Source organism: Canis lupus, chromosome X (assembly GCF_003254725.2).
Source record: "Canis lupus dingo isolate Sandy chromosome X, ASM325472v2, whole genome shotgun sequence".
In the NCBI taxonomy this organism is placed as follows: Eukaryota; Metazoa; Chordata; class Mammalia; order Carnivora; family Canidae; genus Canis; species Canis lupus.
Window position 1 is genome coordinate 54,115,024 of NC_064281.1, and position 24,545 is coordinate 54,139,568.

General features: G+C 36.4%; 1 protein-coding gene and 1 pseudogene across 6 annotated transcripts in view; both read left to right on the top strand.

Annotated features, from left to right (window-relative positions):
* Positions 1–24,545, top strand: part of EDA (ectodysplasin A) — a 435,453-nt gene that overhangs the window by 136,470 nt on the left and 274,438 nt on the right. Inside the window, exon 2 of one of the 6 annotated variants that reach the window (XM_049107433.1) lies at positions 13,235–13,381. The exons of the other annotated variants lie outside the window; for them this stretch is intronic. Within the exon in view, the coding sequence (XP_048963390.1) occupies positions 13,235–13,252 (18 nt within the window). The 3' untranslated portion in view covers positions 13,253–13,381. Of the gene's footprint in view, positions 1–13,234; positions 13,382–24,545 lie in introns of those variants that run through there. 6 annotated transcript variants of the gene reach the window in all.
* On the top strand, positions 7,862–8,405 carry LOC112671900 (chromobox protein homolog 3-like; annotated as a pseudogene).

Sequence of the window (24,545 nt, forward strand, 5' to 3'; positions counted from 1 at the left end):
GGGCCCTGAAAGGGACAGAGGTCCAGAATATGTTTTTGAACAAATCCTAGCTGAGAACTTTCCTAACTTGGGAAGGGAAACAGGTATTCAGATCCAGGAAATAGAGAGATCCCCCCTAAAATTAATAAAAACCACTCAACACCTCGTCATTTAATAGTGAAGCTTGCAAATTCCAAAGATAAAGAGAAGATCTTTAAAGCAGCAAGAGACAAGAAATCTCTAATTTTTATGGGGAGAAATATTAGATTAAGAGCAGCCCTCTCCACAGAGACCTGGCAGGCCAGAAAGGGCTGGCAGGATATATTCAGGGTCCTAAATGAGAAGAACCTGCAGCGAAAAATACTTTATCCAGCAAGGCTGTAATTCAGAATAGGAGAGATAAAGAGCTTCCAAGATAGGCAGAAACTGAAAGAATATGTGACCACCAAGCCGGCTCTGCAAGAAATACTAATGGGGACTCTGTAATAGAAAGAGGAAGCACGAGGGAACACTCCACAAAAACAGGGACTGAATAGGTATCATGATGACCCGAAATTCATATCTTTCAATAGTAACTGTGAACGTGAATGGGCTTCATGACCCCATCAAAGGGTGCAGGGTTTCAGACTGGATAAAAAAGCAAGACCCATCTATTTGCAGTCTACAAGAGACTCGGTTTAGACATAAGGACACCTAGAGCCTGAAAATAAAAGGTTGGAGAACCATTTACCATTCAAATGGTCCTCAAAACAAAGCAGGGGTAGCCATCCTTATATCAGATAAATTAAAGTTTATCCCAAAGACTGTAGTAAGATGTGAAGAGGGACACTATATCATCCTTAAAGTAAGTATCCAACAAGAGGACCTAACAATAATCAATATTTATGCCCCGAATGTGGGAGCTGCCAAGTATATCAATCAATTAATAACCAAAGTAAAGACATACATAGATAGTAATACACTTATACTTGGTGACTTGAATATAGCGCTTTCTACAATTGACAGATCTTCTAAGCACAACAGCTTCAAAGAAAAAAGCACTTTAAATGAAACACTGCACCAGATGGATTTCACAGATATTTACAGAACTTTACATCCAAACGCAACTGTATACACATTCTTCGCAAATTCATATGGAACTTTCTCCAGAATAGACCACATACTGGGTCACATATCAGGTCTTAACCAATACCAAGAGATTGGGATCGTACCCTGCATATTTTCAGACCATAATGCTTTGAAATTAGAACTGAATCACAAGAAGAAGTTTGGAAGTATTTCAGACACATGGAGGTTAAGGACCATCCTGCTAAAAGATGAAAGGGTCAACCAGGAAATTAAGGAAGAATTAAAAAGATTCATGGAAACTAATGAGAATGAAGATACAATCGTTCAAAATCTTTGGGATAGAGCAAATGCTGTCCTGAGGGGGAAACACATTGCAATACAAGCACCCATCCAAAAACTGGAAAGAACTCAAGTAGAAAAGCTAACCTTGCACCTAAAGGAGCTGGAGAAAAAAGAGCAAATAGGTCCTACACTGAGCAGAGGAAGAGAATTAATAAAGATACGAGCAGAACTCAATGAAATAGAGACCAGAAGAACTGTGGAACAGATTAACAAAACCAGAAGTTGGTTCATTGAAAGAATTAATAAGATAGATAAATCATTAGCCAGCCTTATTAAAGAGAGAAAAGACTCAAATTAATAAAATCATGAATGAGAAAGAGAGATCACCACCAATACCAAGGAAATACAAAAGATCTTAAAAAGTTATTATGACCAGCTTTACGCCAATAAATTAGGCAATCTAGAAGAAATGGACACATTTCTGGAAAACAACAAACTACCGAAACTGGAACAGTAAGAACCAGAAAACCTGAACAGGCCAATAACCAGGGAGGAAATTGAAGCAGTCATCAAAAACCTCCCAAGACACAACAGTCCAGGGCCGGATGGCTTCCCAGGGGAATTCTATCAAACGTTTAAAGAAGAAACCATACCTATTCTACTAAAGCTGTTTGGAAAGATAGAAAGAGATGGAGTACTTCCAAAGTCGTTCTATGAGGCCAGCATCACCTCACTTCCAAAAGCAAAGACCCCTCCAAAAGGAGAATTATAGACCAATATCCCTGATGAGCACAGATGCTAAAATTCTCAACAAGATACTAGCCAATAGGATCCAACAGTACATTAAGAAGATTATTCACCATGACCAAGTAGAATTTATCCCTAGGATGCAAGGTTGGTTCAACATGAGTAAAACCATCAACGTAATAGATCATATCAACAAGATAGAAAACAGGAACCATATGATCCTCTCAGTAGATGCAGAGAAAGCATTTGACAAAATATAGCATCCATTCCTGATCAAAACTCTTCAGAGTGTAGGGATAGAGGGAACATTCCTTAGCATCTTAAAAGCCATCTACGAAAAGCACACAGCCAATATCATTCTCACTGGGGAAATACTGGGAGCCTTTCCTCTAAGATCAGGAACAAGACAGGGATGTCCACTCTCACCACTGTTAATCAACATAGTACTAGAAGTCCTAGCCTCAGCAATCAGGCAACAAAAAGAAATAAAAGGCATTCAATATGGCAAAGAAGCAGTCAAACTCTCCCTCTTCAAAGATGACATGATATTGTCCATAGAAGACCCAAAAGACTCCACCTCAAGATTGCTAGAACTCATACAGCAATTTGGCAGTGTGGCAGGATACAAAATCAATACCCAGAAGTCAGTGGCATTTGTATACACTAACAATGAGACTGAAGAAAGAGAAATTAAGGAGTCAATTCCATTTACAATGGCATCGAAAAGCATAAGATACCTAGGAATAATCCTAATCAAAGAGGTAAAGGATCTATACCCCAAAAAATTACAGGACACTTCTGAAAGAAATTGAGGCAGAGACAAAGAGATGGAAAAATATTCCATGCTCATGGATTGGAAGAGTTAATATTGTGAAAATGTCAATGCTAACCAGGGCAATTCACACATTTAATGAAATCTCTATGAAAATACCATGGACTTTCTTCAGAGAGTTGGAACAAATTATCTTAAGATTTTGTGGAATCAGAAAAGACCGTGAATAGCCAGGGGAATATTAAAAAAGAAAACCATAGCTGGGGGCATCACATTGCCAGATTTCAGGTGTACTACAAAGCTGTGTTCTTCAAGACAGTGTGGTACTGGCACAAAAACTGACAGATAGATCGATGGAACAGAATAGAGAATCCAGAAGTGGACCATCAACTTTATGGTCAACTAATATTCGACAAAGCAGGAAAGACTATCCACTGGAAAAAAGACGTCTCTTCAATAAATGGTGCTGGGAAAATTGGACAGCCACATGCAGAAGAATGAAACTAGACCACTCTTTTGCACCATACACAAAGATAAATTCAAAATGGATGAAAGATATAAATGTGAGACAAGATTCCATCAAAATTCTAGAGGAGAACACAGGCAACACCTTTTTTGAACTCGGCCACAGTAACTTCTTGCAAGATACATCCACGAAGGCAAGAGAATCAAAAGCAAAAATGAACTGTTGGGACTTCATCAAGATAAGAAGCTTTTGCACACCAAAGGATACCATCAACAAAACTCAAAGACAAGCTACAGAATGGGAGAAGATATTTGCAAATGACATATCAGATAAAGGGCTAGTTTCCAAGATCTATAAAGAACTTATTAAACTCAACAGCAATGAAACAAACAATCCAATCATGAAATGGGCAAAAGACATGAAGAGAAATCTCACAGAGGAAGAAATAGACATGGCCAACAAGCACATGAGGAAAGGCTCCGCATCACTTGCCATCAGGGAAATACAAATCAAAACCACAATGAGATACCACCTCACACCAGTGAGAATGGGGAAAATTAACAAGGCAGGAAACCACAAATGTTTGAGAGGATGTGGAGAAAGGAGAACCTTCCTGCACTGTTGGTGGGAATGTGAACTGGTGCAGCCACTCTGGAAAACTGTGTGGAGGTTCCTCAAAGAATTAAAAGTAGACCTGCCCTACACCCAGCAATTGCACTGCTGGGGATTTACCCCAAAGGTACAGATGCAATGAAATGCCAGGACACCTGCACCCCGATGTTTCTAGCAGCAATGTCCACAATAGCCCAACTGCGGAAGGAGCCTCAGTGTCCATTGAAAGATGAATGGATAAAGAAGATGTGGTCTATGTATACAATGAAATATTACTCAGCCATTAGAAACGACAAATACCCACCATTTGCTTCAACGTGGATGGAACTGGAGGGTATTATGCTGAGTGAAATAAGTCAATCGGAGAAGGACAAACATTTTATGGTCTCATTCATTTGGGGAATATAAAAAATAGTGAAAGGGAATAAAGGGGAGGGGAGAAAAAATCAGTGGAAATATCAGAAAGGGAGACAGAACATAAAGACTCCTAACTCTAGGAAATGAACTAGAGTGGTGGAAGGGGTGGTGGGCAAGGGTGGGGGTGACTGGGTGACGGGCACTGAGGTGGGCACTTGACAGGATGAGCACTGGGTGTTATTCTTTATGTTGGCAAATTGAACACCAATAAAGAATAAATTTATAAAATAAAATAAAAAATAAAATAAAAATCCAATTCCCTCCCCTCAAAAAAATCCTAGAGGGGAACATTGAGTGGGGTACTTGATGGTATAAGCCCTGGGTGTTAAGCCCTGCGTGTTATGCTATATGTTGGTAAATTGTACTCCAATAAAAAAAAAAATAAGAGAAAGAAAAGAGAAGCAAGTATTGTTCAAATGTTATTACTACCCAAAGCAATCACACATTTAATGCAATCCCTATAAAAATACCAACATAGAAAAAAAAAAAAACCTAAGCTCTCATTTTTCAAACTAGAACAACCAATCGTAAAATTTGTATGAAACCACAAGACACTTGGAATACCCAAAGCAACACTGGAAAAGAAAAGAAAAGCTGGAGGCATTGCAACTCCAGACTTCAAGTTATATTACAAAGCTGTACTGGTCAAAACATGGGGTATTGGCACACAGATAGATATAATGGAATAGAATAGAAAACCCGGAAATGAACCCACTACTATATGGTCACTTAATCTTCAACAGGGGAGGAATGAATATCCAGGACAGGCTTTAAACAATGATATTGGGGAAACTGGACCCCCACATTCAAAAGAATGAAGCCAGATCTCTTTCTTTCACTACATACAAAGATAAACTCAAAAGGGATTAGGGTCTGAATGTGAGACCTGATATTAAAATCCTTTCAGAGGGCACCAGGAGTAATCTCTCTGACATCAGTGCTGTCAACATTTTTCTAGATAGGTCCCCTGGGGCATGGGAAACAAAAGCAAAAATAAACTTTTGGGACTACATCAAAATAAAAATCGTTTCTGCACAGCGAAGGAAATAATCAAGACTAAAAGGCAACTATTGTATGGGAGAAGATATTTGCAAATGACAAATCTAATAAAGGATTAGTGTCCAAAATATATAAAGAACTGATTCATCTCAACACCCAAGATACAAATAATCCAATTACAAAATCGACAGAAGACATGAACAGACATTTCTCCAAAGAAGATATACAGATAGCTAATAAACACATGAAAAGATGCTTATAATCATCCTTGATCAGTGAAATACAAATCGATACTACAATGATATATCAACTTACAACTGCCAGAATGGGTAAAATAAAAGACACTGGAAACAACAGTGTGGTAAAAAAGGGAACTCTCTTGCACTGTTGGTGGGAATGCAAACGGGTGCAGCCACTATGGAAAACAGTATGGAGTTTCCTGAAGAAGTTAAAAATAGAACTACCGTATCATTTAGCAATTGCATTACTGGGTATTTACCCCCCCCAAAAGAAAAACACATTAATTTGAAGGGATATATGTGCTTCTATGTCCCTATGCTTATTCCAGCATTATTTACAATATCCAAAATGTGGAAGCAGTCCAAACGTCCATTGATGAATGGTTAAAGAAGTGATTATATGTATATATATATATATATATACACACACACACACACACACACACACACACACACACACATACATACACACATACATATATATAATGGAATATTATTCAGTGGAAAAGAATGAAAATATTAACATTTGCAACAATATGGATAGAGCTAGAGATTATAATGCCAGGTGAAGTAAGCCTCGCAAAGAAAGAATATACCATATGATCTCATTCATATGTGGAATTTAAGATATAAATGAGTAAAGGGGAAAAAAAGAAACAGACAAACCAACAAGCAGACTCAACTCTAGAGAAGGAACTGATGGTTACCAGAGGGGATGGTGGTGGAGGAATGGGGGTAATAGGGGATGAGGATTAAAGAGTACATTTATCATGAAGAAAGTTTTAATATATTTTTTTAAAGAGTCTAAACAGATAACTCTGTAATTCCATTCTTAGGTATATACTTGAGGAATCAAAACCTATATCCACAGAAAAACTTGTACAAAGATAGTTATAGAAACATTATTCATAAAAGCCAAAAAGAGGAGACAACCTTAAAGTTCACCAAAAGATATCTTAGTAAACAAATTGTGATGTTACCATACAATTGATTGTTATTTGTATAAAAAAGGAAAAGTTCTGATATATGCTACAACATGGATGAGACTTGAAACATTCTAAGTAAAAGAAGCTTGTCAAAAAAAGACTATATGTTATATTATTCCCTTTATATGAAATGTCCATAATATATAAATTCATACAGACAGAAAAGTAGATCAGTGACTGAGGCCAGCACAGGGATGAGGGCTGCAGCAAGAATGAGGGAGGAATGACTGTTAATGAGTAAAGGTTTCTCTCTGGGATGTTAAAAAATACTTGGATATTACTTTGTGGTGATGATTGTACAACTCTGTGTTCTGAAAGCCACTGAAGTGTTTAAACTATAAATAAGTGAATTTTATGGTGTATGGAATCTATCGCAATAAGAACTCTTTAAAAAGGAAAAGAAAAAGGAAGAAAAGAGAAAGAGGCAATCCAGCTATCCTGGAAGACTAAATGAAGAGGCCGCATGAAGAGAAGAAAGCCTGGAACTACATAGGGAAGGAGAGATGCCCAGCCTTACCAGTATTAAAATCAAGCCTTTAGATAACTCTAGCCTCTGCCATCAAGTACTGTAATTGTGCAAGAGAACCTAAGCAAGATTAGCAGAACCACTCAGCTGAGTCAAATCTACATGTGAAACTATGGAGACAAAACAAACCTTATTTTAAGCCACTTAGTTTGGGGGTAGTTGATTATACATCAACAGATAACCAGTACAGCTATTTGGGAAGAGATACCATAGACTCCAAATGAGTCAGGGTTTTTTTTTTTTTTTTTTAAGATTTTATTTATTTATTCATGAGATACACAGAGCGAGAGCAATAGCGAGAGAGAGAGAGAGAGAGAGAGAGAGAGAGAGAGAGAGAAAGGCAGAGACACAAGCAGAGAGAGAAGCAGGCTCCATGCAGGGAGCCCGATGCAGGACTTGATCCCAGGACTCCAGGATTATGCCCTGGGCCGAAGGCAGGCGCTTAAACCGCTGAGCCACCCAGGGATCCTGAGTCAGGGATTTAAATGCAAAGGTTGAAGCAATACAAGTTTTAGAATATGGGTAAATTATTCTATAACCTATGTATAGGGAATTTTTTTTCTGATTGTGTCTCAAAATAAAGATGCAATAGAAGATTGATACATTTAATTACTTTTAAAAAATTGAGGTTTTGCAGGGCAAAAACTCTATTAATAAATAAATGGGGAAAAAATAAATGGAGAGACACTGCACACCTGGGACCTGGAACTGTTCAGAGGAGGTAACAGTTCTTCAAGCCTGCAATAAGAAAAGACTTCAAGCCTTCATTCCAATAAAACTACATTGCAAAAAAAAAAATGGGAAAGAGACAGAATGGAAGGAGTAAAATAGTGAAAGAGCAGATCCTGAAAATTTTGTGGTAGAAAAAGTATTGAACTGACTAGTAGTGAATGGGAAGGTGGAGTATTTACTGAAGTCGAAGGGATTTACAGATACTGACAATACTTAGGAACCTGAAGAAAAATATGATTGTCCAGAGTTAATTGAAGCATTTCTTAATTTTCAAATAGCTGGTAAAGAAAAACATGGTACAAAAAGAAAATCTATATCTGACAGTGAATCTGATGACAGCAAATCAAAGAAGAAAAGTGATGCTGCTGATAAACTAAGAGGCTTTGCCAGAGGTCTTGATCCTGAATGAATAATTGGTACCACAGACAGCAGTAGAAAATTAATGTTTCTCATGAAATGGAAAGATTCAGATGAGGGTATACTTGGTATTGGTAAAAAAAAAAAAAGAAAAAAGGCAAATATGAAGTGTCCTTAAATTGTAATTGCTTTTTATGAAGAGAGACTAACTTGGTATGTCTAGAAGATGAAGGTCAGTAATTATTTGTGTTGCTTTTTATATATATTATATGTATAATCTAGGTCTTGGTTTTTGGATTTATTAGTATGAGGAAATAACATTCTAATGAGAATCAAGTTTGATATGTTCGTTTTGAAGATAGTATTGGGGGAGTTGCTGGGGTTTTTTTTTTTTGCATCTAGAACACTCGTTTTGAACAAATAAAAAATTTCTGTAGTTGCTTCCTTTCACAGAAAAGGATATATGAGATCATGGTATATAATTCTTCTGCATTAGAGAACACCTTTTCTAAATATTGGGGGAAATCTTTATAATCATTACTCAACCAGAATTTGTATTTAACTCCCACATGCCTAAGGACCATTCTTGGTTTTCTGTTTGTTTAGGTTTCTTGTGTGTGTATATATACATAAAAGTACACACATAAATGGTTTTCTTTCTTTTTAAAATATATTCACCAAAACAAAAATAGCATTTTATAATAATGGATAAGCCTGTGTTTCTGAGTTACCATCATTTTCACCAACCTAAGAAATCACTTAAAGTTGAATTGAAATTGTTCCTGAATCCTTAACCTTTCAAATTTTGTAATTAATTGGACACAATTTATTTTTTTAAGATTTTATTTATTTTTTTCATGAGAGACACACAGAGAGAGAGAGAGAGAGAGAGAGAGAGGCAAAGACACAGGCAGAGGGAGGAGCAGGCTCCATGCAGGGAGCCTGACATGGGACTTGATCCTGGGTGTCCAGGATCACACCCTGGACTGAAGGTGGTGCTAAACCGCTGAGCCACCAGAGCTGCCCTAATGTAAAGAATTTAAAGTGGACAATTTTAAAGCAGGGCACATCAGAATCCATATCCCTATCTACAGTTACATAAATGCAAATTTGTTTGTAAGATCACCAAATGGAAAATTTTATCACTACCAACAACTTCCCCACCCAAATGAGAAATTTAGACAAGTCCTGGTGTTTTTTCATTAGGTAAGCAAAACTTAACTGAATATTTACAGTTCCTTTTCAAGAAGTTGAAATCCCTGTGTTTGGGATTCCTGGGTGGCTCAGTGGTTGAGTGTCTGCTTTTGGCTCACAGTGTGATCCTGGAGTCCTAGAATCGAGTCCCAGGATCAAGTCCCATATCAGGCTCCTTGCATGGAGCCTGCTTCTCCTGTCTCTGCCTCTCACTGTGTCTCTCATGAATAAGTAAATAAAATCTTTAAAAAAAATCCCTGTGTTTCATTGATTAAAAGACCATGGTTGTCTAAGACTTTGTTCACGGAAACCTAATCATTGTCAGATCGTTACAGATGTTGGCAATTTTTAGGACCTACTGGAATAAATGGGTTAACAAACTTCTGTATTCTAAATTCTTTGACTTGCATGTTTTTCTTTACCCTAACTCATTCCTTACCTGTAGGCTCAATCTTCTTAGTATTTGAGTTACTAGTTCAGCAGAAACCAAGAAAAACAATAACTTTGTAGTAATCAGAATGTTATTCGACTATATATCTTTTGCAGTACTGTAAATAATGGTAAACAGTTGCCAATAAATAGTTTTTTGGGCTATTTTTTGTTTTGTTTTATGTAGGCTCCATGCCTAGCATTAAGCCCACTGTGGGACTTAAACTCAGGACCCTGAGATCAAGACGTGAGTTCAGATCAAGAGTCAGACACCTAATCAACTGAGCCACCTAGGTCCCCCAATAAATAGTTTTATATTCCTTTAAAATAATAAAGGGCCCTTGAGAATGAAATTTTATAACCTCCTTCTAAGCCATTTCTGTGTTTAGGACTTTTACTCTCAGGACGTCTTTCCTTTTATTCAAGTAAAATCTCATTACAGAGACAAAGATATTTCCATACTCTCTTGGAGGCTCTATCATAATGGTGCTTTTTTGCACTGACTATAGTGAACTACATTACTACAAATAAACCTATATAAGAAAATGCTTTTGGGGGGCTCTGATTTAGTAGCAGCTTGTTTATAATACAAATATCTGCTTTGTTTTTGTATCTGCTTTGTATGGGGAAGAAGAGGATAAAACTCTAGAAAAGGAGGTTTGTTTTTATATCCTTTCCTTGTTAATGCTAGGTTGTGATCATGTGGTAATTTACCATTACCATTCTTCTTTTCTGGTCCTATAGGTTGGGAATGTGATTTCTGCAATTATTTTTAAAAATTCTACTCACACCAAAGAAATGTGAGGGTTACTTGAGGGCAGAACAATTAGTTGTGAACTCTTACCTGCATTTAACATGAGTCTCCTTTCCCTTTCCCAGTGGTTCTTAGTCTCCTGGTCCTTTTGACTTCCTAATTTTTCTGAATGTAGCCCAAGAGAAAGTCCTGGTAGATCCTACTGAACTCAGAAGAAACTAGTTAAGCTAGTTAAGTCTCCTTAGTAATTAAAGAGAGTACTAACCAAATATGGCTGGTCAAGTGTTATAGCTCATAGTTAACATTTATTTAACCAAATTAATTTTAAGATTGAGCATGAAATCTCTCTTTTCTCTCTACTATACCTTATAGTATTGATTGTATGATCCTGAGTATTCAAGGTTAAACCATGTTAATCCAATATATCTCTTTTAGGAGGTAAAAGGTTATCTTCTGGTATACATTTCATTTATTGTTATTCATACTTCTTACCTTAAAACTGAAAAGATATTCTAACCTCATTCCAGCAGATACTATGTTAGCTGCTTAACAGAAACATGTTCATAAGGAAGAAAATCTTACACATTTAATTCTGCCTAGAGGGGTACTGCAAAGCATTACGAACAGAAAGCTGAAATTTCATAATTAAAGCCATTGTAGATAGAGTGTCAAGATGTCATTTTTATAATCCAAATTTTAATTATCTTGACTTTACCTGTCACATCATATTTTATTTTCTATTAGCCATACACCTCTGAAATGCTCACTAAGGGGCATTGGTGATAGAATCTACACCTGTCTTGATATGTTTGCACTGCCAGGATTTGATGGATCTTTGTGCAAAGATCTACATATGGGCTCAGTCTCTGTGGAAAAACTCTTTATGTAGCTACAGATATGAACTTAATAGCATCTCTTGGCTCTGGAGTCATCCTTCTAAGCAATTTGTTTGCATTTTTGTTGTATATCACTCTGAAGGAGGGTTTATATTGAAATGTAGTTTAAATGCTATAATAATTCATGTTTGTATCCCTCCAGTTCTACTGCCATATACTCTTGTTTAGAACTTTAAGACTACTTAAGAATGTCAGGTACAAAAAAAAAAAAAAAAGAATGTCAGGTACAGTGTTTAGAAGGTGTCCATTTCCATCTGTATACAGAAAAAGTAAGGATTAGGCATTGTGATTCATCCAGATAATTGAGCATAAGCCAAAAACTCCAGTGGGGTGGAAAGTGAGACTATAGGCCGTAAATAGAATGAAATAGGGACCTTGTAGGAAGTGCTCCAATGATGTGGACTAGATTTTCCTAAAGAAAAAAGATTCAAATTGTTAGCTCTATGTTTTTAGAAAGAGATAGTCTGACAATCATGATTTATGGATTATTTTAGTGCGTTTGCTTCTCCTTTCATTGCCCACATTTGAACTTTTTTTTAAACTATTGGTTAAAAGAACCCCAATGTTTATGAATTTATAAAACAGTATTATTATTCAGTATTTATATTCAAATATTTTTTGAGCAGTAGTTTGAAACAAGTTTGTCAAAAAAAAATAAAAGACCTCTTTTTCTCTCCATGTTGGTACTTATAAACCAATTGCTGAAGGGGATTTGGGATTATATCTGACTCCTGGTTCCACACAACTTATGTACCATCTGATCTGTTTATCCTCTATTGCATTTTTATTTTTAAAGTTTACTTCAGGTCATTAAATGTTTGTATTAATTGAAAAATGGAATTTATTATTCAGTAACTCTGTGTATCTTAGTTTCTTTCTCTTCTGTTTGTTTTAAGGAAATCAATGACTATTATTATTTTTTTTTTTTAGCCAGCATTGTTTCCCTGATACAGTGTTGTAACTAATGATAGCTGGAATATATTCAATTCCAAGTGGACCAGTGTCATTTTTCTGTACAGCAGGAGTAAATAAGATTATTTGTAGATTAGCCAGAAGGAAAATGGCTTTGTGTTTTACCTCTGTAGCAGACTCTTGGAAGGTATTTAATTCGATATTGTTATCTGTAAGAAAGAGAATAAAGCAGGATGAAGCATGTACATTCAAATGTGTACCTGATGGCATTCTTGAAAGCAGAAAGTGCTAATTTTTTACTTTTAAAAAAATCTGGAAGAGGGCCTCAAATAATTCGGAGGAAGAAAAATGATGCCCAAGTGAAATCACATGACTAAGTAGATAATTCCAGTGAAACCCAGGAAGAACCGCATTAGTAATAGTCTGTAAGTATACACAGTACTTTACAATAGGTTGATTGCACTAAACAAAGAAGAAAATCCTTTCTCTGAGGAGCTTACAATCTAAAGATACAAGTTGGTGCAATGCAATATAGAATGAGAATAATAAGTGAGCCCCATAGTGGGTGGTCTTCATAGTTGAAATGCTTCAAAAACAAATGCCTTCTTGGAAGGGTAGAGGTTTGAGAGGGAGTGGTCTGGGCGTGCAAAGAAATGGAAGGCTGTTCTTTGGGGGCTGGGAGGTGAGGAGAAGGAAGGGAGGGTTGTATTATATGTCTGAAAAGAGGCTCAATTTAAGAATGGGTAGAGAGATCAGACTAACATTGGCATGGTAGAGTTTGATGATTTAAAGAACAAGATGAAATATAAGTAGAGGAGGATTTAGAGAGAGGGGACAAACAACATACCATACAACTTTCTATTACAGCAAATACCACATCTTTAAAGACCCAGATATGGAGAATGCTGCTTGCAACAGCTTCTTGCCAGTGTGAATGGCTTCTACAACAGAATAGTCCGGATTGGTTCCATTGAGATACTGTATGTGAAAGGGCTTTGTAAGCAGCAAAGCAATACAAATGTAAGTCATCATCATATTCTGCTTAGCTTTAACTTCATTAAGTTTTTGTTTGGTAATGTATTTTAAGATAAAAGGTTAGCAGAACTATTTTCAGAGATGTCAAGAATAGATTTGTCATTATAAATGCTTCATTTTATTTCCCTGTTAGATTATTACAAATGCTCATAGTAAATGTTCATTACCTTATAGTTGTTGAACTAATATTTATATCAGTGAAGATCATTCTCATCCTCATTCTTGCTCCCTCACTTGCTACTCAGTCTTTTTTTCCACCTCTGTTCATATGGTCATGTATTTTTTTAGGCTCACAATATCATTTTATACTCTCCTTCATTCTAACAGGATTTGAGTTGGTTTACTGAGAAACTTAATACAGTAACAGGATGAACAAATTGATAGGGAATGAGTGCAAAGGGAAAGTAAATGTAAGAAACTGAAATGAGACCATTGTTAAGATTTAAACTGAGTACACAGTATTGGGGACTTTATAGCTGTGTCCTAAGTTTGACTCTGTGTGTCTTAGCAGACAGATCAAAGAGGGAAATATTAGCTATAAGATTTGCAGGGGTCCATGAGGTAAAAATGAACCAATTTCTCAGACGATGCAAGCACAGATTTTCTTGAGACCTGTGAGTAATTCTTCCCGTGGGTTTTTATGAACACCAGTTTGGTGAATTTGGATTTTATCCTGAAGGCACTGGAAAGAAAGTGAAAGCTTTTGATCCGGGGTATGACATACATGAAACTGTCTTTACAGCAGCTATAGGAAAGCTCAAATGAATTGGGGGAAACTAGATATAAGAAAACCAGTTAGAGATGAGCTCTAAAAAAAAAGAGAGCAATGATCTCTAAGGGTCTGGACAAGGATGTATCAGAGTGAATGGAAAGCAAAGGAAAGCTATGTAGGAGGGGTTAAAATAGGCCAGGGTCACTGATTACATAGGAATGGAAAGGGAAGAATTAAGGATGTGTATAGAGTTCAAGTCTACCTAGAGTGATGGTATCATAATCTCTGGCCAATATAAGAGGAGAAGCATGTGTTAAACAAGAAAGCACAAAAAGTTTTGAAAAGAGTAAGATAACCACTATGGATTCTTAGAGTTGTATTTTGTAGAAAGCAGAGCAAAGTGAATGGAAAGCTACCATTTTTTAATACTTTATGTTTTATGAATTGCTTTTATAGACAATACATGTCTTATTTTGTTATTATGACAATCCTGTAAGGGAAATAGTAAGTATCCACATTTTACAGACAAAAAAATCTGAGATTTAATGATTAACTGATGTATCAGAGGCCATATGACTAGTTTTCTCCCCCCACTGACACTAACTCAAGAAGGCTTTCTGCTTGAAGCGGTTGGTGTAATACTGGATGACAAAATCAGGACAAGGTTAGAGTTTTGCCAACAGTATGAACCTCAAGTTTTTGCTTTGCTCTACTAAAACTGTTCCACTGGGACACTTGATATGAATATAGCTGCCCCTACACTAAACGTACCCAGACGGCTGTTCTTTTTAAATTTCATATCTGCTTTTTATAGTTCTTTAATCTCTTCCACTGCTGTCAGCTGTTACTACTTGATGTATTTGGTAGTTCCCCATTCCTAATTAGTGTGCTCCTGGAACCAGATAAATATGCTTGTTATTTTTAGACACAATTTTAAAAGTGGCTATACATTGAAGACACAGACAATCCTCTTATGAGAACCTAACCCTAATGCTATGTTTTGCTATAATTTTATGAGCAGAGAATATGCATCTTCATGCTTGGTCATTCTTAGAATGTATATTATTGGCTGTCTTCTAGATTATTGGCTAATTCTGTATAGTTGAAGGTATTGGATAAGTTACCTTGAAAGGTGAGGTGCTGGTGTGTGTGTGTGTGTGTGTGTGTGTGTGTGTGTATTTATTTATTTATTTTACTGTATAATCCCTGAGCATTACTTTTTTAAAGCAGATGCTATTGGTGGCAACAGCAAAATGTAGCAATGCTTTCTTTATACACAAGAAATTGTGTATTCTTGGTGCATAGCAACCTAGTTGCCAAAGGATTGAAATGACTACCCAATCCCTTTTATTTCCAGAATGATTTGTGGCTATTTCTCTCAGTTCCCACTGCCCTCTGCTAGAAAGGTTACAGACATTCCTTTTTGTTTCCAATAAGTCTTCCCTCCTGAAACAGCTACAGAAGCTTCCAACCAGCCCTCCCCTGATTCACTTGTCTCTCCCTTCTTTCTCTGTGAGGAAGGCTTTTAATAAAGATTTATTGACAATCCACAGGGGCATTGTTCCTATAGGAAGTACTGTACTCTTTAGTGTGAAATCTGTGTTTCCAACTGGCTTAATAAAGCATTTTGTGACACTTGGTACAGTGTGTGCAAAATTCAGATGTGTGGACTGTGAACAGCTTGGGCTTTATGAGTGCTCAGTCTACCTCCAAACACGAGGGATGTTTTTTCCAAATCTGCTTTTCAAATTAATTTTAAAGATGATGGACAGTTAGTAACAAATCAGTACATTCATTAAGAAAACTGGACTGGATGGAAATAATAGAGAAGGAAGAAGAAAGGTGATTTTCCTTTATATTCTACTGAAGGATGAAACTAATAAAAGTTGTTATCCTTTGAACTCAGCAAGGTCAATAACTAAAATTCTTGGCCTTTTAGACATTGATAGGTGAGATTGTATTGTTCATGGTGTTAGGAAGGGAAAGTGTTTATTTTTTTTTGCATAGGTACTTTGGGACAAAGAAGCTACTTTTATTGTTAGCTAGAAATACCTGCACATCACTTGTGCTCAGAAAAGTGGGAATGACTTTGGATTTGCTTTGGCCTATGGAAAATACAGCTGTGATACTAGCATCTTATGGCTTGTAATTGGGCTTTGGTAGAAAGCTTCTGGTTTGATGGCTTGGGAACCCAAGACCACAGATAAGATTTACAAAGTCCTTCAGCATTGTTCTTTTTCTTTTCTTTTTTTCAAGACTTATTTATTTGAGAGAGAGAGAGAGTGTGAGTCAGGGAGGAGCAGAGGGAGAGAGAGGCAGAGAAGCCGACTCCCCACTGAGCCTGAAGCCCAGTGCAGGGCTCAATCCCAGGATTCTGAAATTATGACCCGAGCAGAAATTAAGAGTCAGAAGCTTAAATAACTGAGCCACCTAGGTGCCCCACATTGTTCTTTTTCAAAACTGTTTTGGTTATTGTAGGTGCTTTACATTTTATTATAAATTTTAGGATCAAATTGTTAATTTCAGCAGACATTTCCTCTTATTCATATTTTATTTGTTCTTATTTTACTACTTAATGTAGAAAGCTGAGGTCATTGGTTTTAGAACTTTCACTTTTATTTATTTATTTTAGAGAGAGAGAGAGAATGAGTGAGGAGAGGGTCAGAGGAAGAGAATATCCTTAAGCAGACTCTCTGAGCAAGGAACCGGACATGGGGCTCAATCCTAGGACCCTGGGATCACACCCTGAGCTGTAGGCAGATGCTCAACCGCTGAGCCATCCAGGCGTCCCAAGAATATTTACATTTAATGTGATTGTGGATATGGTTAGGTTTAAGCCTGTCACCTTGTCATTTGTTTTCTTTTTATCTCATCTATTCTTTGTCTCCTTTGCCTGTTTTTCTTTCTTTTGGATCAAATGAGTATTGTTATGATTCTGTTGCATGGGCTATTAAGTATAATTGTTTTATTACTTTAGTGATTACATTAGGGTTTATAGTACACACAATAAGAAAACAATTTTGCATATTTGTCAATGTAATTACCATTTCTGGTGCTCTTTATTCCTTTGGAGAGATCCATTTTTCTCTCTGCTGTTATTTGACTTTCTACTGAAGGATGTGCTGTAACATTTTTTATGCTTTGAGTATGCTGGTAATGAATTCTTTCAGCTTTTATATGTCTGAGAAAGTCTTTTAAATTGAAATTGCCCTTTTATTTTGAAATAATAGTAGATTGTGTGCACACATAAGAAATAATACAGAGAGATAATGTGTACCCTTCACCTAGTTTCCCCCAATAGTAACATCTTGCAAAACTGTAATACAGTATTAAAAAACAGGATGTTGACATTTATGCACTAAAGATACAGAAAAATTCCATTACTATAATCCTGTTGATTGCCCTTTTATTAGCCACACCCATGAAAACTTTCACTCATGATAATCATTAATCTATTCTTTTTTTTTTTTTTTTTTTTCATTAATCTATTCTTTATAATTTTCTCATTTCCAGAATGTTACATAAAAAGAACCATACAGTATATGTCCTTCTGAAATTGGCTCTGTTCATTCAGCTAATCAGTTTCAAGCTAATGTATATATCAATAATTTGTTCATTTTATTGCTGCAGTTTAACCATTTACATTTTTCAGAACATCTAGTCTTTTTCCAGTTTGAAACAGATACTGAATTAAACTGTTACAAACAATTGTACACAGGTTTGCGTGAACATAAGTTTTTATGCCTCTGGGATTATTGCTCAAGTGCAAGTGTTAGTTGCCTGGTTTACTTTTATAAGAAACTTTAAAATTGTTATCCAGGTTAGCTGTATCATTTTGCATTCCTACCATCAATGTATAAGTGATCCAGTGTTTCCAAATATCCTTTCCAATATTTGGTGGTATCATTGATATTTATGTTACCCATTTGAATAGGTATATAATGACAGCTCATTGTGGTTTGAGGTAAAAATATTTTGATGTGTTTATTTGCCATCAGTACATCCTCTTCAGTGAAATGTCTCTCTCTTTATGTCTTTTTCTCTCATTTTCTAATAAGATTTTTTTAACTATTTCATTTTAAGAGCTCTTTATATATTCAACATACTAGTCTTTTGTTGGATATGTATTTGCAAGTATTTTCTCCAAGTCTGTAGCTTACCTTTTATCCTCCTAACTGGGTCTTTTGAAAAGCAAAGTACTTAATCAGGATGAAGTCCAATTTACCACTTTTCTTACTGGTTCATGCTTTTGGTGCCAACTCTAAGAACTAATTGCCTAGTCTTAAATTCTGAGGATTTGTTTTTTTAAATTTATTTTTAGTTTTTAAATTTTATAAAATCCAATTTGCCAAGATATAGTATAACACCCAGTGCTCATCTCAATATGTACCCTCCTTAATGCCCATTACATTTACCCCATTCCCTCATCCACCTCCCCTTATGCAACCCATTGATTGTTTCCCAGAGTTAGGAGTCTCTCATGGTTTGTCTTCCTCTATAATTTTTTTCCCCACTCAGTTTCCCTCCTTTCCCTTATGGTCCCTTTCACTATTTCTTATATTCCACATATGAGTGAAACCATATGATAATTGTCTTTCTCGGACTGACTTATTTCACTCAACATAATACCCTCAAGTTCCATCCATGTTGAAGTAAATGGTAGATATTCATCCTTTCTGATGGTTGAGTAATATTCCATAATGTGTGTGTGTGTCTGTCTATCTATCTATCATCTGTCTATCTCACATCTTCTTTATCCATTCATCTCTTGAAGGATATCATGGCTCCTTACACAGTTTGGCTATTGTGGACATTGCTGCTCTGAATACTGGGGTGCGGGTATCCTGCTGTGTCACTACATCTGTATCTTTGGGGTAAATACCCAATAGTGCAACTGCTGGGTCATAGGGTAGCTCTATTTTTAACTTCTTGAGGAATCTCCATACTGTTTTCCAGAGTGGCTGTACCAGCTTGCATTTTCACCAGCAGTGCAAGAGGGTTCCTCTTTCTCTGCATCATCACCAATATTTGTTGTTTCCTGAATTGTTAAATTTAGCCATTCTCACTGCTGTAAAGTGGTATCTCATTGTAGTTTTGATTTGTATTTCCCTGATGACAAGGGATGTGGAACATTTTTTCCTGTGCTTCTTGGCCACGTGTAGGTCTTCTTTGGAGAAATGCCTGTTCATGTCTTCTGTCCATTGCATGACTGGATTGTTTGTTTCTTGGGTGTTGAGTTTGGTAAGTTCTTTAGAGATCTTGGAAGTAGTCCTTTATCTGATATGTCATTTGCAAGTATCTTCTCCCATTCTGTAGGTTGTTTTTTAGTTTTGTTGACTGTTTGCTGTGCGGAAGATTTTTATCTTGATGAAGTCCCAATAGTTCATTTTTGCTTTTGTTTTCCTTGCTTTCATAGATATATCCTGCAAGAAGTTCCTGTGGCCAAGTTGAAAAGGAGTGTTGCCTGTGTTCTCTTCTAGGATTTTGATGGATTCTGGTCTCACTTTTAGATCTTTCATCCATTTTGAGTTTATCTTTGTGTATGGTGTAAGAGAATGGTCCAGTTTCATTCTACTGCATTTGGCTGCCCAATTTTCCCAACACCATTTATTGAAGAGATTGTCTTTTTCCATTGAATATGCTTTCCTGCTTTGTCAAAGTTGACTTGACCATAGAGTTGAGTGTCCATTTCTGGGTTCTCTATTCTGTTCTGTTGATCTATGTGTCTGTGTTTGTGCCAGTATGATACTGTCTTGATGATCATAGCTTTGTAATAGAGTGTGATGTCAGGCATTATGATGTCCCCAGCTTTGGTTTTCTTTTTCAATATTCCTTTGGCTATTTGGAGTCTTTTCTTGTTCCATATAAATCTTAGGGTTATTTTTCCAACTCTGTGAAGAAAGTTCATGGCATTTGGATAGGGATTGCATTGAAGGTGTAAGTTGGTCTGGGTAGCATAGACATTTTCACAATATTTATTCTTACAATCCATGAGCATGGAATATTTTTCTGTTTCTTTCTGTCTTCCTCGATTTCATTCATAAGTGTTCTGTAGTTTTTAGTGTAGAGATTCTTTACATCTTTGGTTAGCTTTATTCCTGGTTATCTTCTTGTTTTGGGTGCCATTGTAAATAGGATTGATTCCCTAATTTCTCTTTCTTCAGTCTCAGTGTATACAAATGCAACTGATTTATGTACATTGATCTTATATCCTGCCATGTTGCTAAATTACTGTATGAGTTCTAGCAATTTGGGGGTGGAGTCACTTGGGTTTTCTATATACCGAATCATGTCATCTGCAAAGAGGGAGAGTTTGACTTCTTTGCCAATTTGAATGCCTTTTATTTCTTTTTGTTGTCTGATTGCTGAGGCTAGGACTTGTAGTACTATGTTGAATAAAAGTGGTGAAAGTGAATATCCCTCTCATTTTCCTGATCTTAGGGGTAAGGCTCCCAGTGTTTCTCCATTGAAAATGATATTTGCTGTGGGCTTTTCATAGATCATAGATGGCTTTTATGATAGTCAGGTATGTTCCCTCTATCCCTACTCTTTGAAGAGTTTTGATCAGGAATGGATGCTGTATTTTGTCAAATGCTTTCTCTCCATCTATTGAGAGGATCCTATAGTTCTTATCTTTTCTTTAATATGTGATCTATCATGTTGATTGATTTACAAATGTTGAACCACCATTGCATCCCAGGGGTAAATCTCACTGGGTCCTGGTGAATAATCCTCTTAATGTACTGTTGGATTCTATTGGCTGGTATCTTGGTGAGCATTTTTGCATCCATGTTAATCAGGGATATTGGTCTGTAATTTTCCTTTTTGGTGGGGTCTTTGTCTGGTTTTGGGACAAAGGTAATGTGGCCTCATAGAACAAGTTTGGAAGTATTCCTTCCATTTCTATCCTTTGAAACAACTTTAGTACAATAGGTATTATTTCTTATTTAAATGTTTGGTAGAATTCACCTGGAGGTCATCTGGCCCTGGACTTTTGTTTCTTGGGAGGTTTTGATGACTTCTTCAATTTCCTTGCTGGTTATTGGCCTGTTGAGGTTTTCTATTTCTTCCTGTTTCAGTTTTGGTAATTGTAGGTTGCAAAGAATACTTCCATCTCTTCCAGTTTGTCTAATTTGTTGGCATGTAGTTGCTCATGATACGTTTTTAAAATCATTTTTATTTCCTTGGTATTGGTTGTGATCTCACCTCTTTTATTCATGATTTTATTAATTTGAGTCTTTTTTCTTTTCTTTTTAATAAGTCTGGCTAGAGGTTAATCTATCTTATCATTTCTTTCAAAGACCCAGCTCCTGGTTTCACTGATCTGTTTTATAGTTCTTCCGGTCTTTATTTTAGAGTTCTGTTCTAATCTTTATTATCTCTCTTTTTCTTCCTGGTTTAGGCTTAATTGCTATTCTTTTTCCAGTTCCTTTATGTGTTAGGTTATCTTGTGTATTTGAGATTTTTTACAATTTTTTGAGGGAGGCTTGTATTGATAAGTGTTTCCATCTTATGACTGCCTTTGCTGTATCCCAAAGATTTTGAATAGTTATGCTTTCATGTTTGTTAGTATCCATGAATCTTTTTAATTCTTCTCTAATTTCTGGATTGACCAATTCATCTTGGAGCTTTAACCTCCAAATGTTTGAGTTCCTTCCACATTTCTTCTCATGATTGAATGCATTGGTGTCTTAAAATATGCAGGGTATAATCCCAATCTTTTGGTACCTCTCAACTGAGGTTGAGGTCTGATTTGTGACCCAGTATGTGGTCAATCATGGAGAAAATCCCATATGCTTGAGAAGAATGTGTATTCTGTTGTATTAGGAAGGAATATTCTGTATATATCTGTGAAATCCATTTATTCCAGTGTGGCATTCAAGGCCCCTGTTTCTTTGGTGATCTTCTGGTTAGAAGATGCATCATTGGGGCAGCCTGGGTGGCTCAGTGGTTTAGCGCCGCCTTTAGCCCAGGGCCTGATCCTGGAGACCCGGGATCAAGTCCCATGTTGGGCTCCCTGCATGGAGCCTGCTTCTCCCTCTGCCTGTGTCTGTGCCTCTATCTCTGTGTGTGTGTGTGTGTCTCATGAATGAATGAATGAATGAATGAATAAATAAATAAATAAATAAATCTTTTAAAATAAAATAGAAGATGTGTCCTTGCTTATCTATGTATCTCTTTACTTTGGTTATTAAATTGATATGATTGGCTGCTGCAACATTAGGGACATAAATATTCATAATCATTAGGTCTTCTTGTTGGAATGACCCTTTAAGTATAATAGTTTTCCTCTTCCTCTCTTATTACAGTTTTTGGCTTAAAATCAAATTTTTCTGAAATGAGTTTTGCTACCCCAGCTTTCTTATGAGGACCATTTGCATGGTATATGGTTCTCCATCCCCTCATTTTCTGTCTGAAGGTGTTCTTAGGTCTAAAATGAGTCTCTTTTTTGATAGCATATAGATGGGTTTTGCTTTTCTACCCAGTCTGTTACCCCATGTCTTTTGAATGGATCATTTATCCCATTTCTGTTCAGAGTAATTATTGAAAGATATGAATTTAGTGTCCTAATATTACCTATATAGTCCTGTTTCTGCAGATGTTTTTCTGTGCTCCCTCTTCGTTTACAGTTTCCCCCTTAATATATTTTGTAGAGCTGTTTTGGTGGTCACATATTCTTTCAGTTTCCATCTATCCTAAAAGCTCTTTATCCCTGCTTCTATTCTGAATGACAGCACTGCTGTATAAAGTATTCTTGGCTCCATGTATTTCTTGTTTAGTACCCTGAATATATGATTCCAACCCTTTTTGACCTGCCAGGTCTCTGTGGGTAGGTCTGATGTTTTTTTTTTTTTTTTTTTTTTTTTAAATTCTTTTTTTTTTTTTAATTTATTTACTTATGATAGTCACAGAGAGAGAGAGAGGCAGAGACACAGGCAGAGGGAGAAGCAGGCTCCATGCACCGGGAGCCCGACGTGGGATTCGATCCTGGGTCTCCAGGATCGCGCCCTGGGCCAAAGGCAGGCGCTAAACCGCTGCGCCACCCAGGGATCCCTGGTAGGTCTGATGTTAATCTGATCCTTCTCCCCATATAATTTAGGGATCTCTTTATCTCTAGCTGCTTTTAGGATTTTGTCTTTATCTCTGAAATTCGCAAGCTTCACTATTATATGTTGGGATGTCAATCAGTTTTTGTAGATTTTGAGGGTGTCCTCTCTCTCTCTTGGACATGCATGCCTGTTTCCTTCCCCAGATTAGGGAAGTTCTCAGCTTTGATTTGTTCAAACATACTTTCTGGTCCTCTCTCTCTCTCTCCACATCCTCTGGATTCCCAATAATATGAATATTATTCTTTCTCAAACTGTCACTTAATTCCCAGAGTCTCTCCTCATGGGCTCTTAGTTGTTTTTGTCTCTATTCCTCAGCTTCCTTTCTATCAACTTGGTTTCTGTGCCACACATTCTCTCTTCTGCCTCATTAACCCTAAGTGTTAGAGCTTCCAGTTTAGACTGCATCTCAGTTAACATATTTTAAATTTTGGCCTGACTAGATCTCATTTCTGCAGTAAGAGAATCTGTAGAGTCTTTTTGCTTTTTTCAAGAGCCACCAGTAATTTGATAATTGTACTCCTGAATTGTATCTCTGACATCTTACTTAAATCCATATCCATTAGATCTGTGGTAGAGAATATTACTTCTTTTCTTTCTTTTTTGGTGAGTTCTTCCTTTCAGTAATTTTAGCCAGTGAAGAATGACTGTCAAAATATCAACTGCAACCTAAGTAAAGTACACCCTAGACAATTCCGAATTGGTTAGGGATCAGAAAATAAAAGAAAAAAGAAAAAAAAAAAGACCATGAAAATGAAGAAAAAATTTAAAAAAAATAGTAAAAATTCAATAAGAGATGGGTGGAGGAAGTGGTGGGGGAAAGAGTATATAATCTCACACAGTGTACCAAGATGGTGATCCTCTTGCTTCTGAGTATATTTTGGTCTGCATGTTAGAGGATGCTAAATTCCAAATTTATATAAATAAGCAAAACTTACATAGAGAAACAACAGCAACAAGAAAAACAAAAGCAAGAAGTCAAAAGGGGCACAGAATGGGAAGGAAGAGGGAATATAATCTCACAGAGCGGGCCAATACGTGTTCCACTTGGTTTTGAGTGTATTTTCTTCCATATGTTAGAAGATACTAAATTCCAAAATTGTAAAACAAAGGAAAACAAAACCAAAAAAACCCCCAACAAATCCCCAAAACTTATATATCTACAAAAATCAAATTGAGTACGCTGAAACGAAGCCAAAAATGAAGAATGTGTCTCTGACATTCAATTGTAAAAATATGAAAGTCAAAAAGAAAAAAACACTTAAAAATGAAGAGTTGATAAAATGTAAAGGCAGGAAAAAAGAAAGAATATTGGAAATTTTTA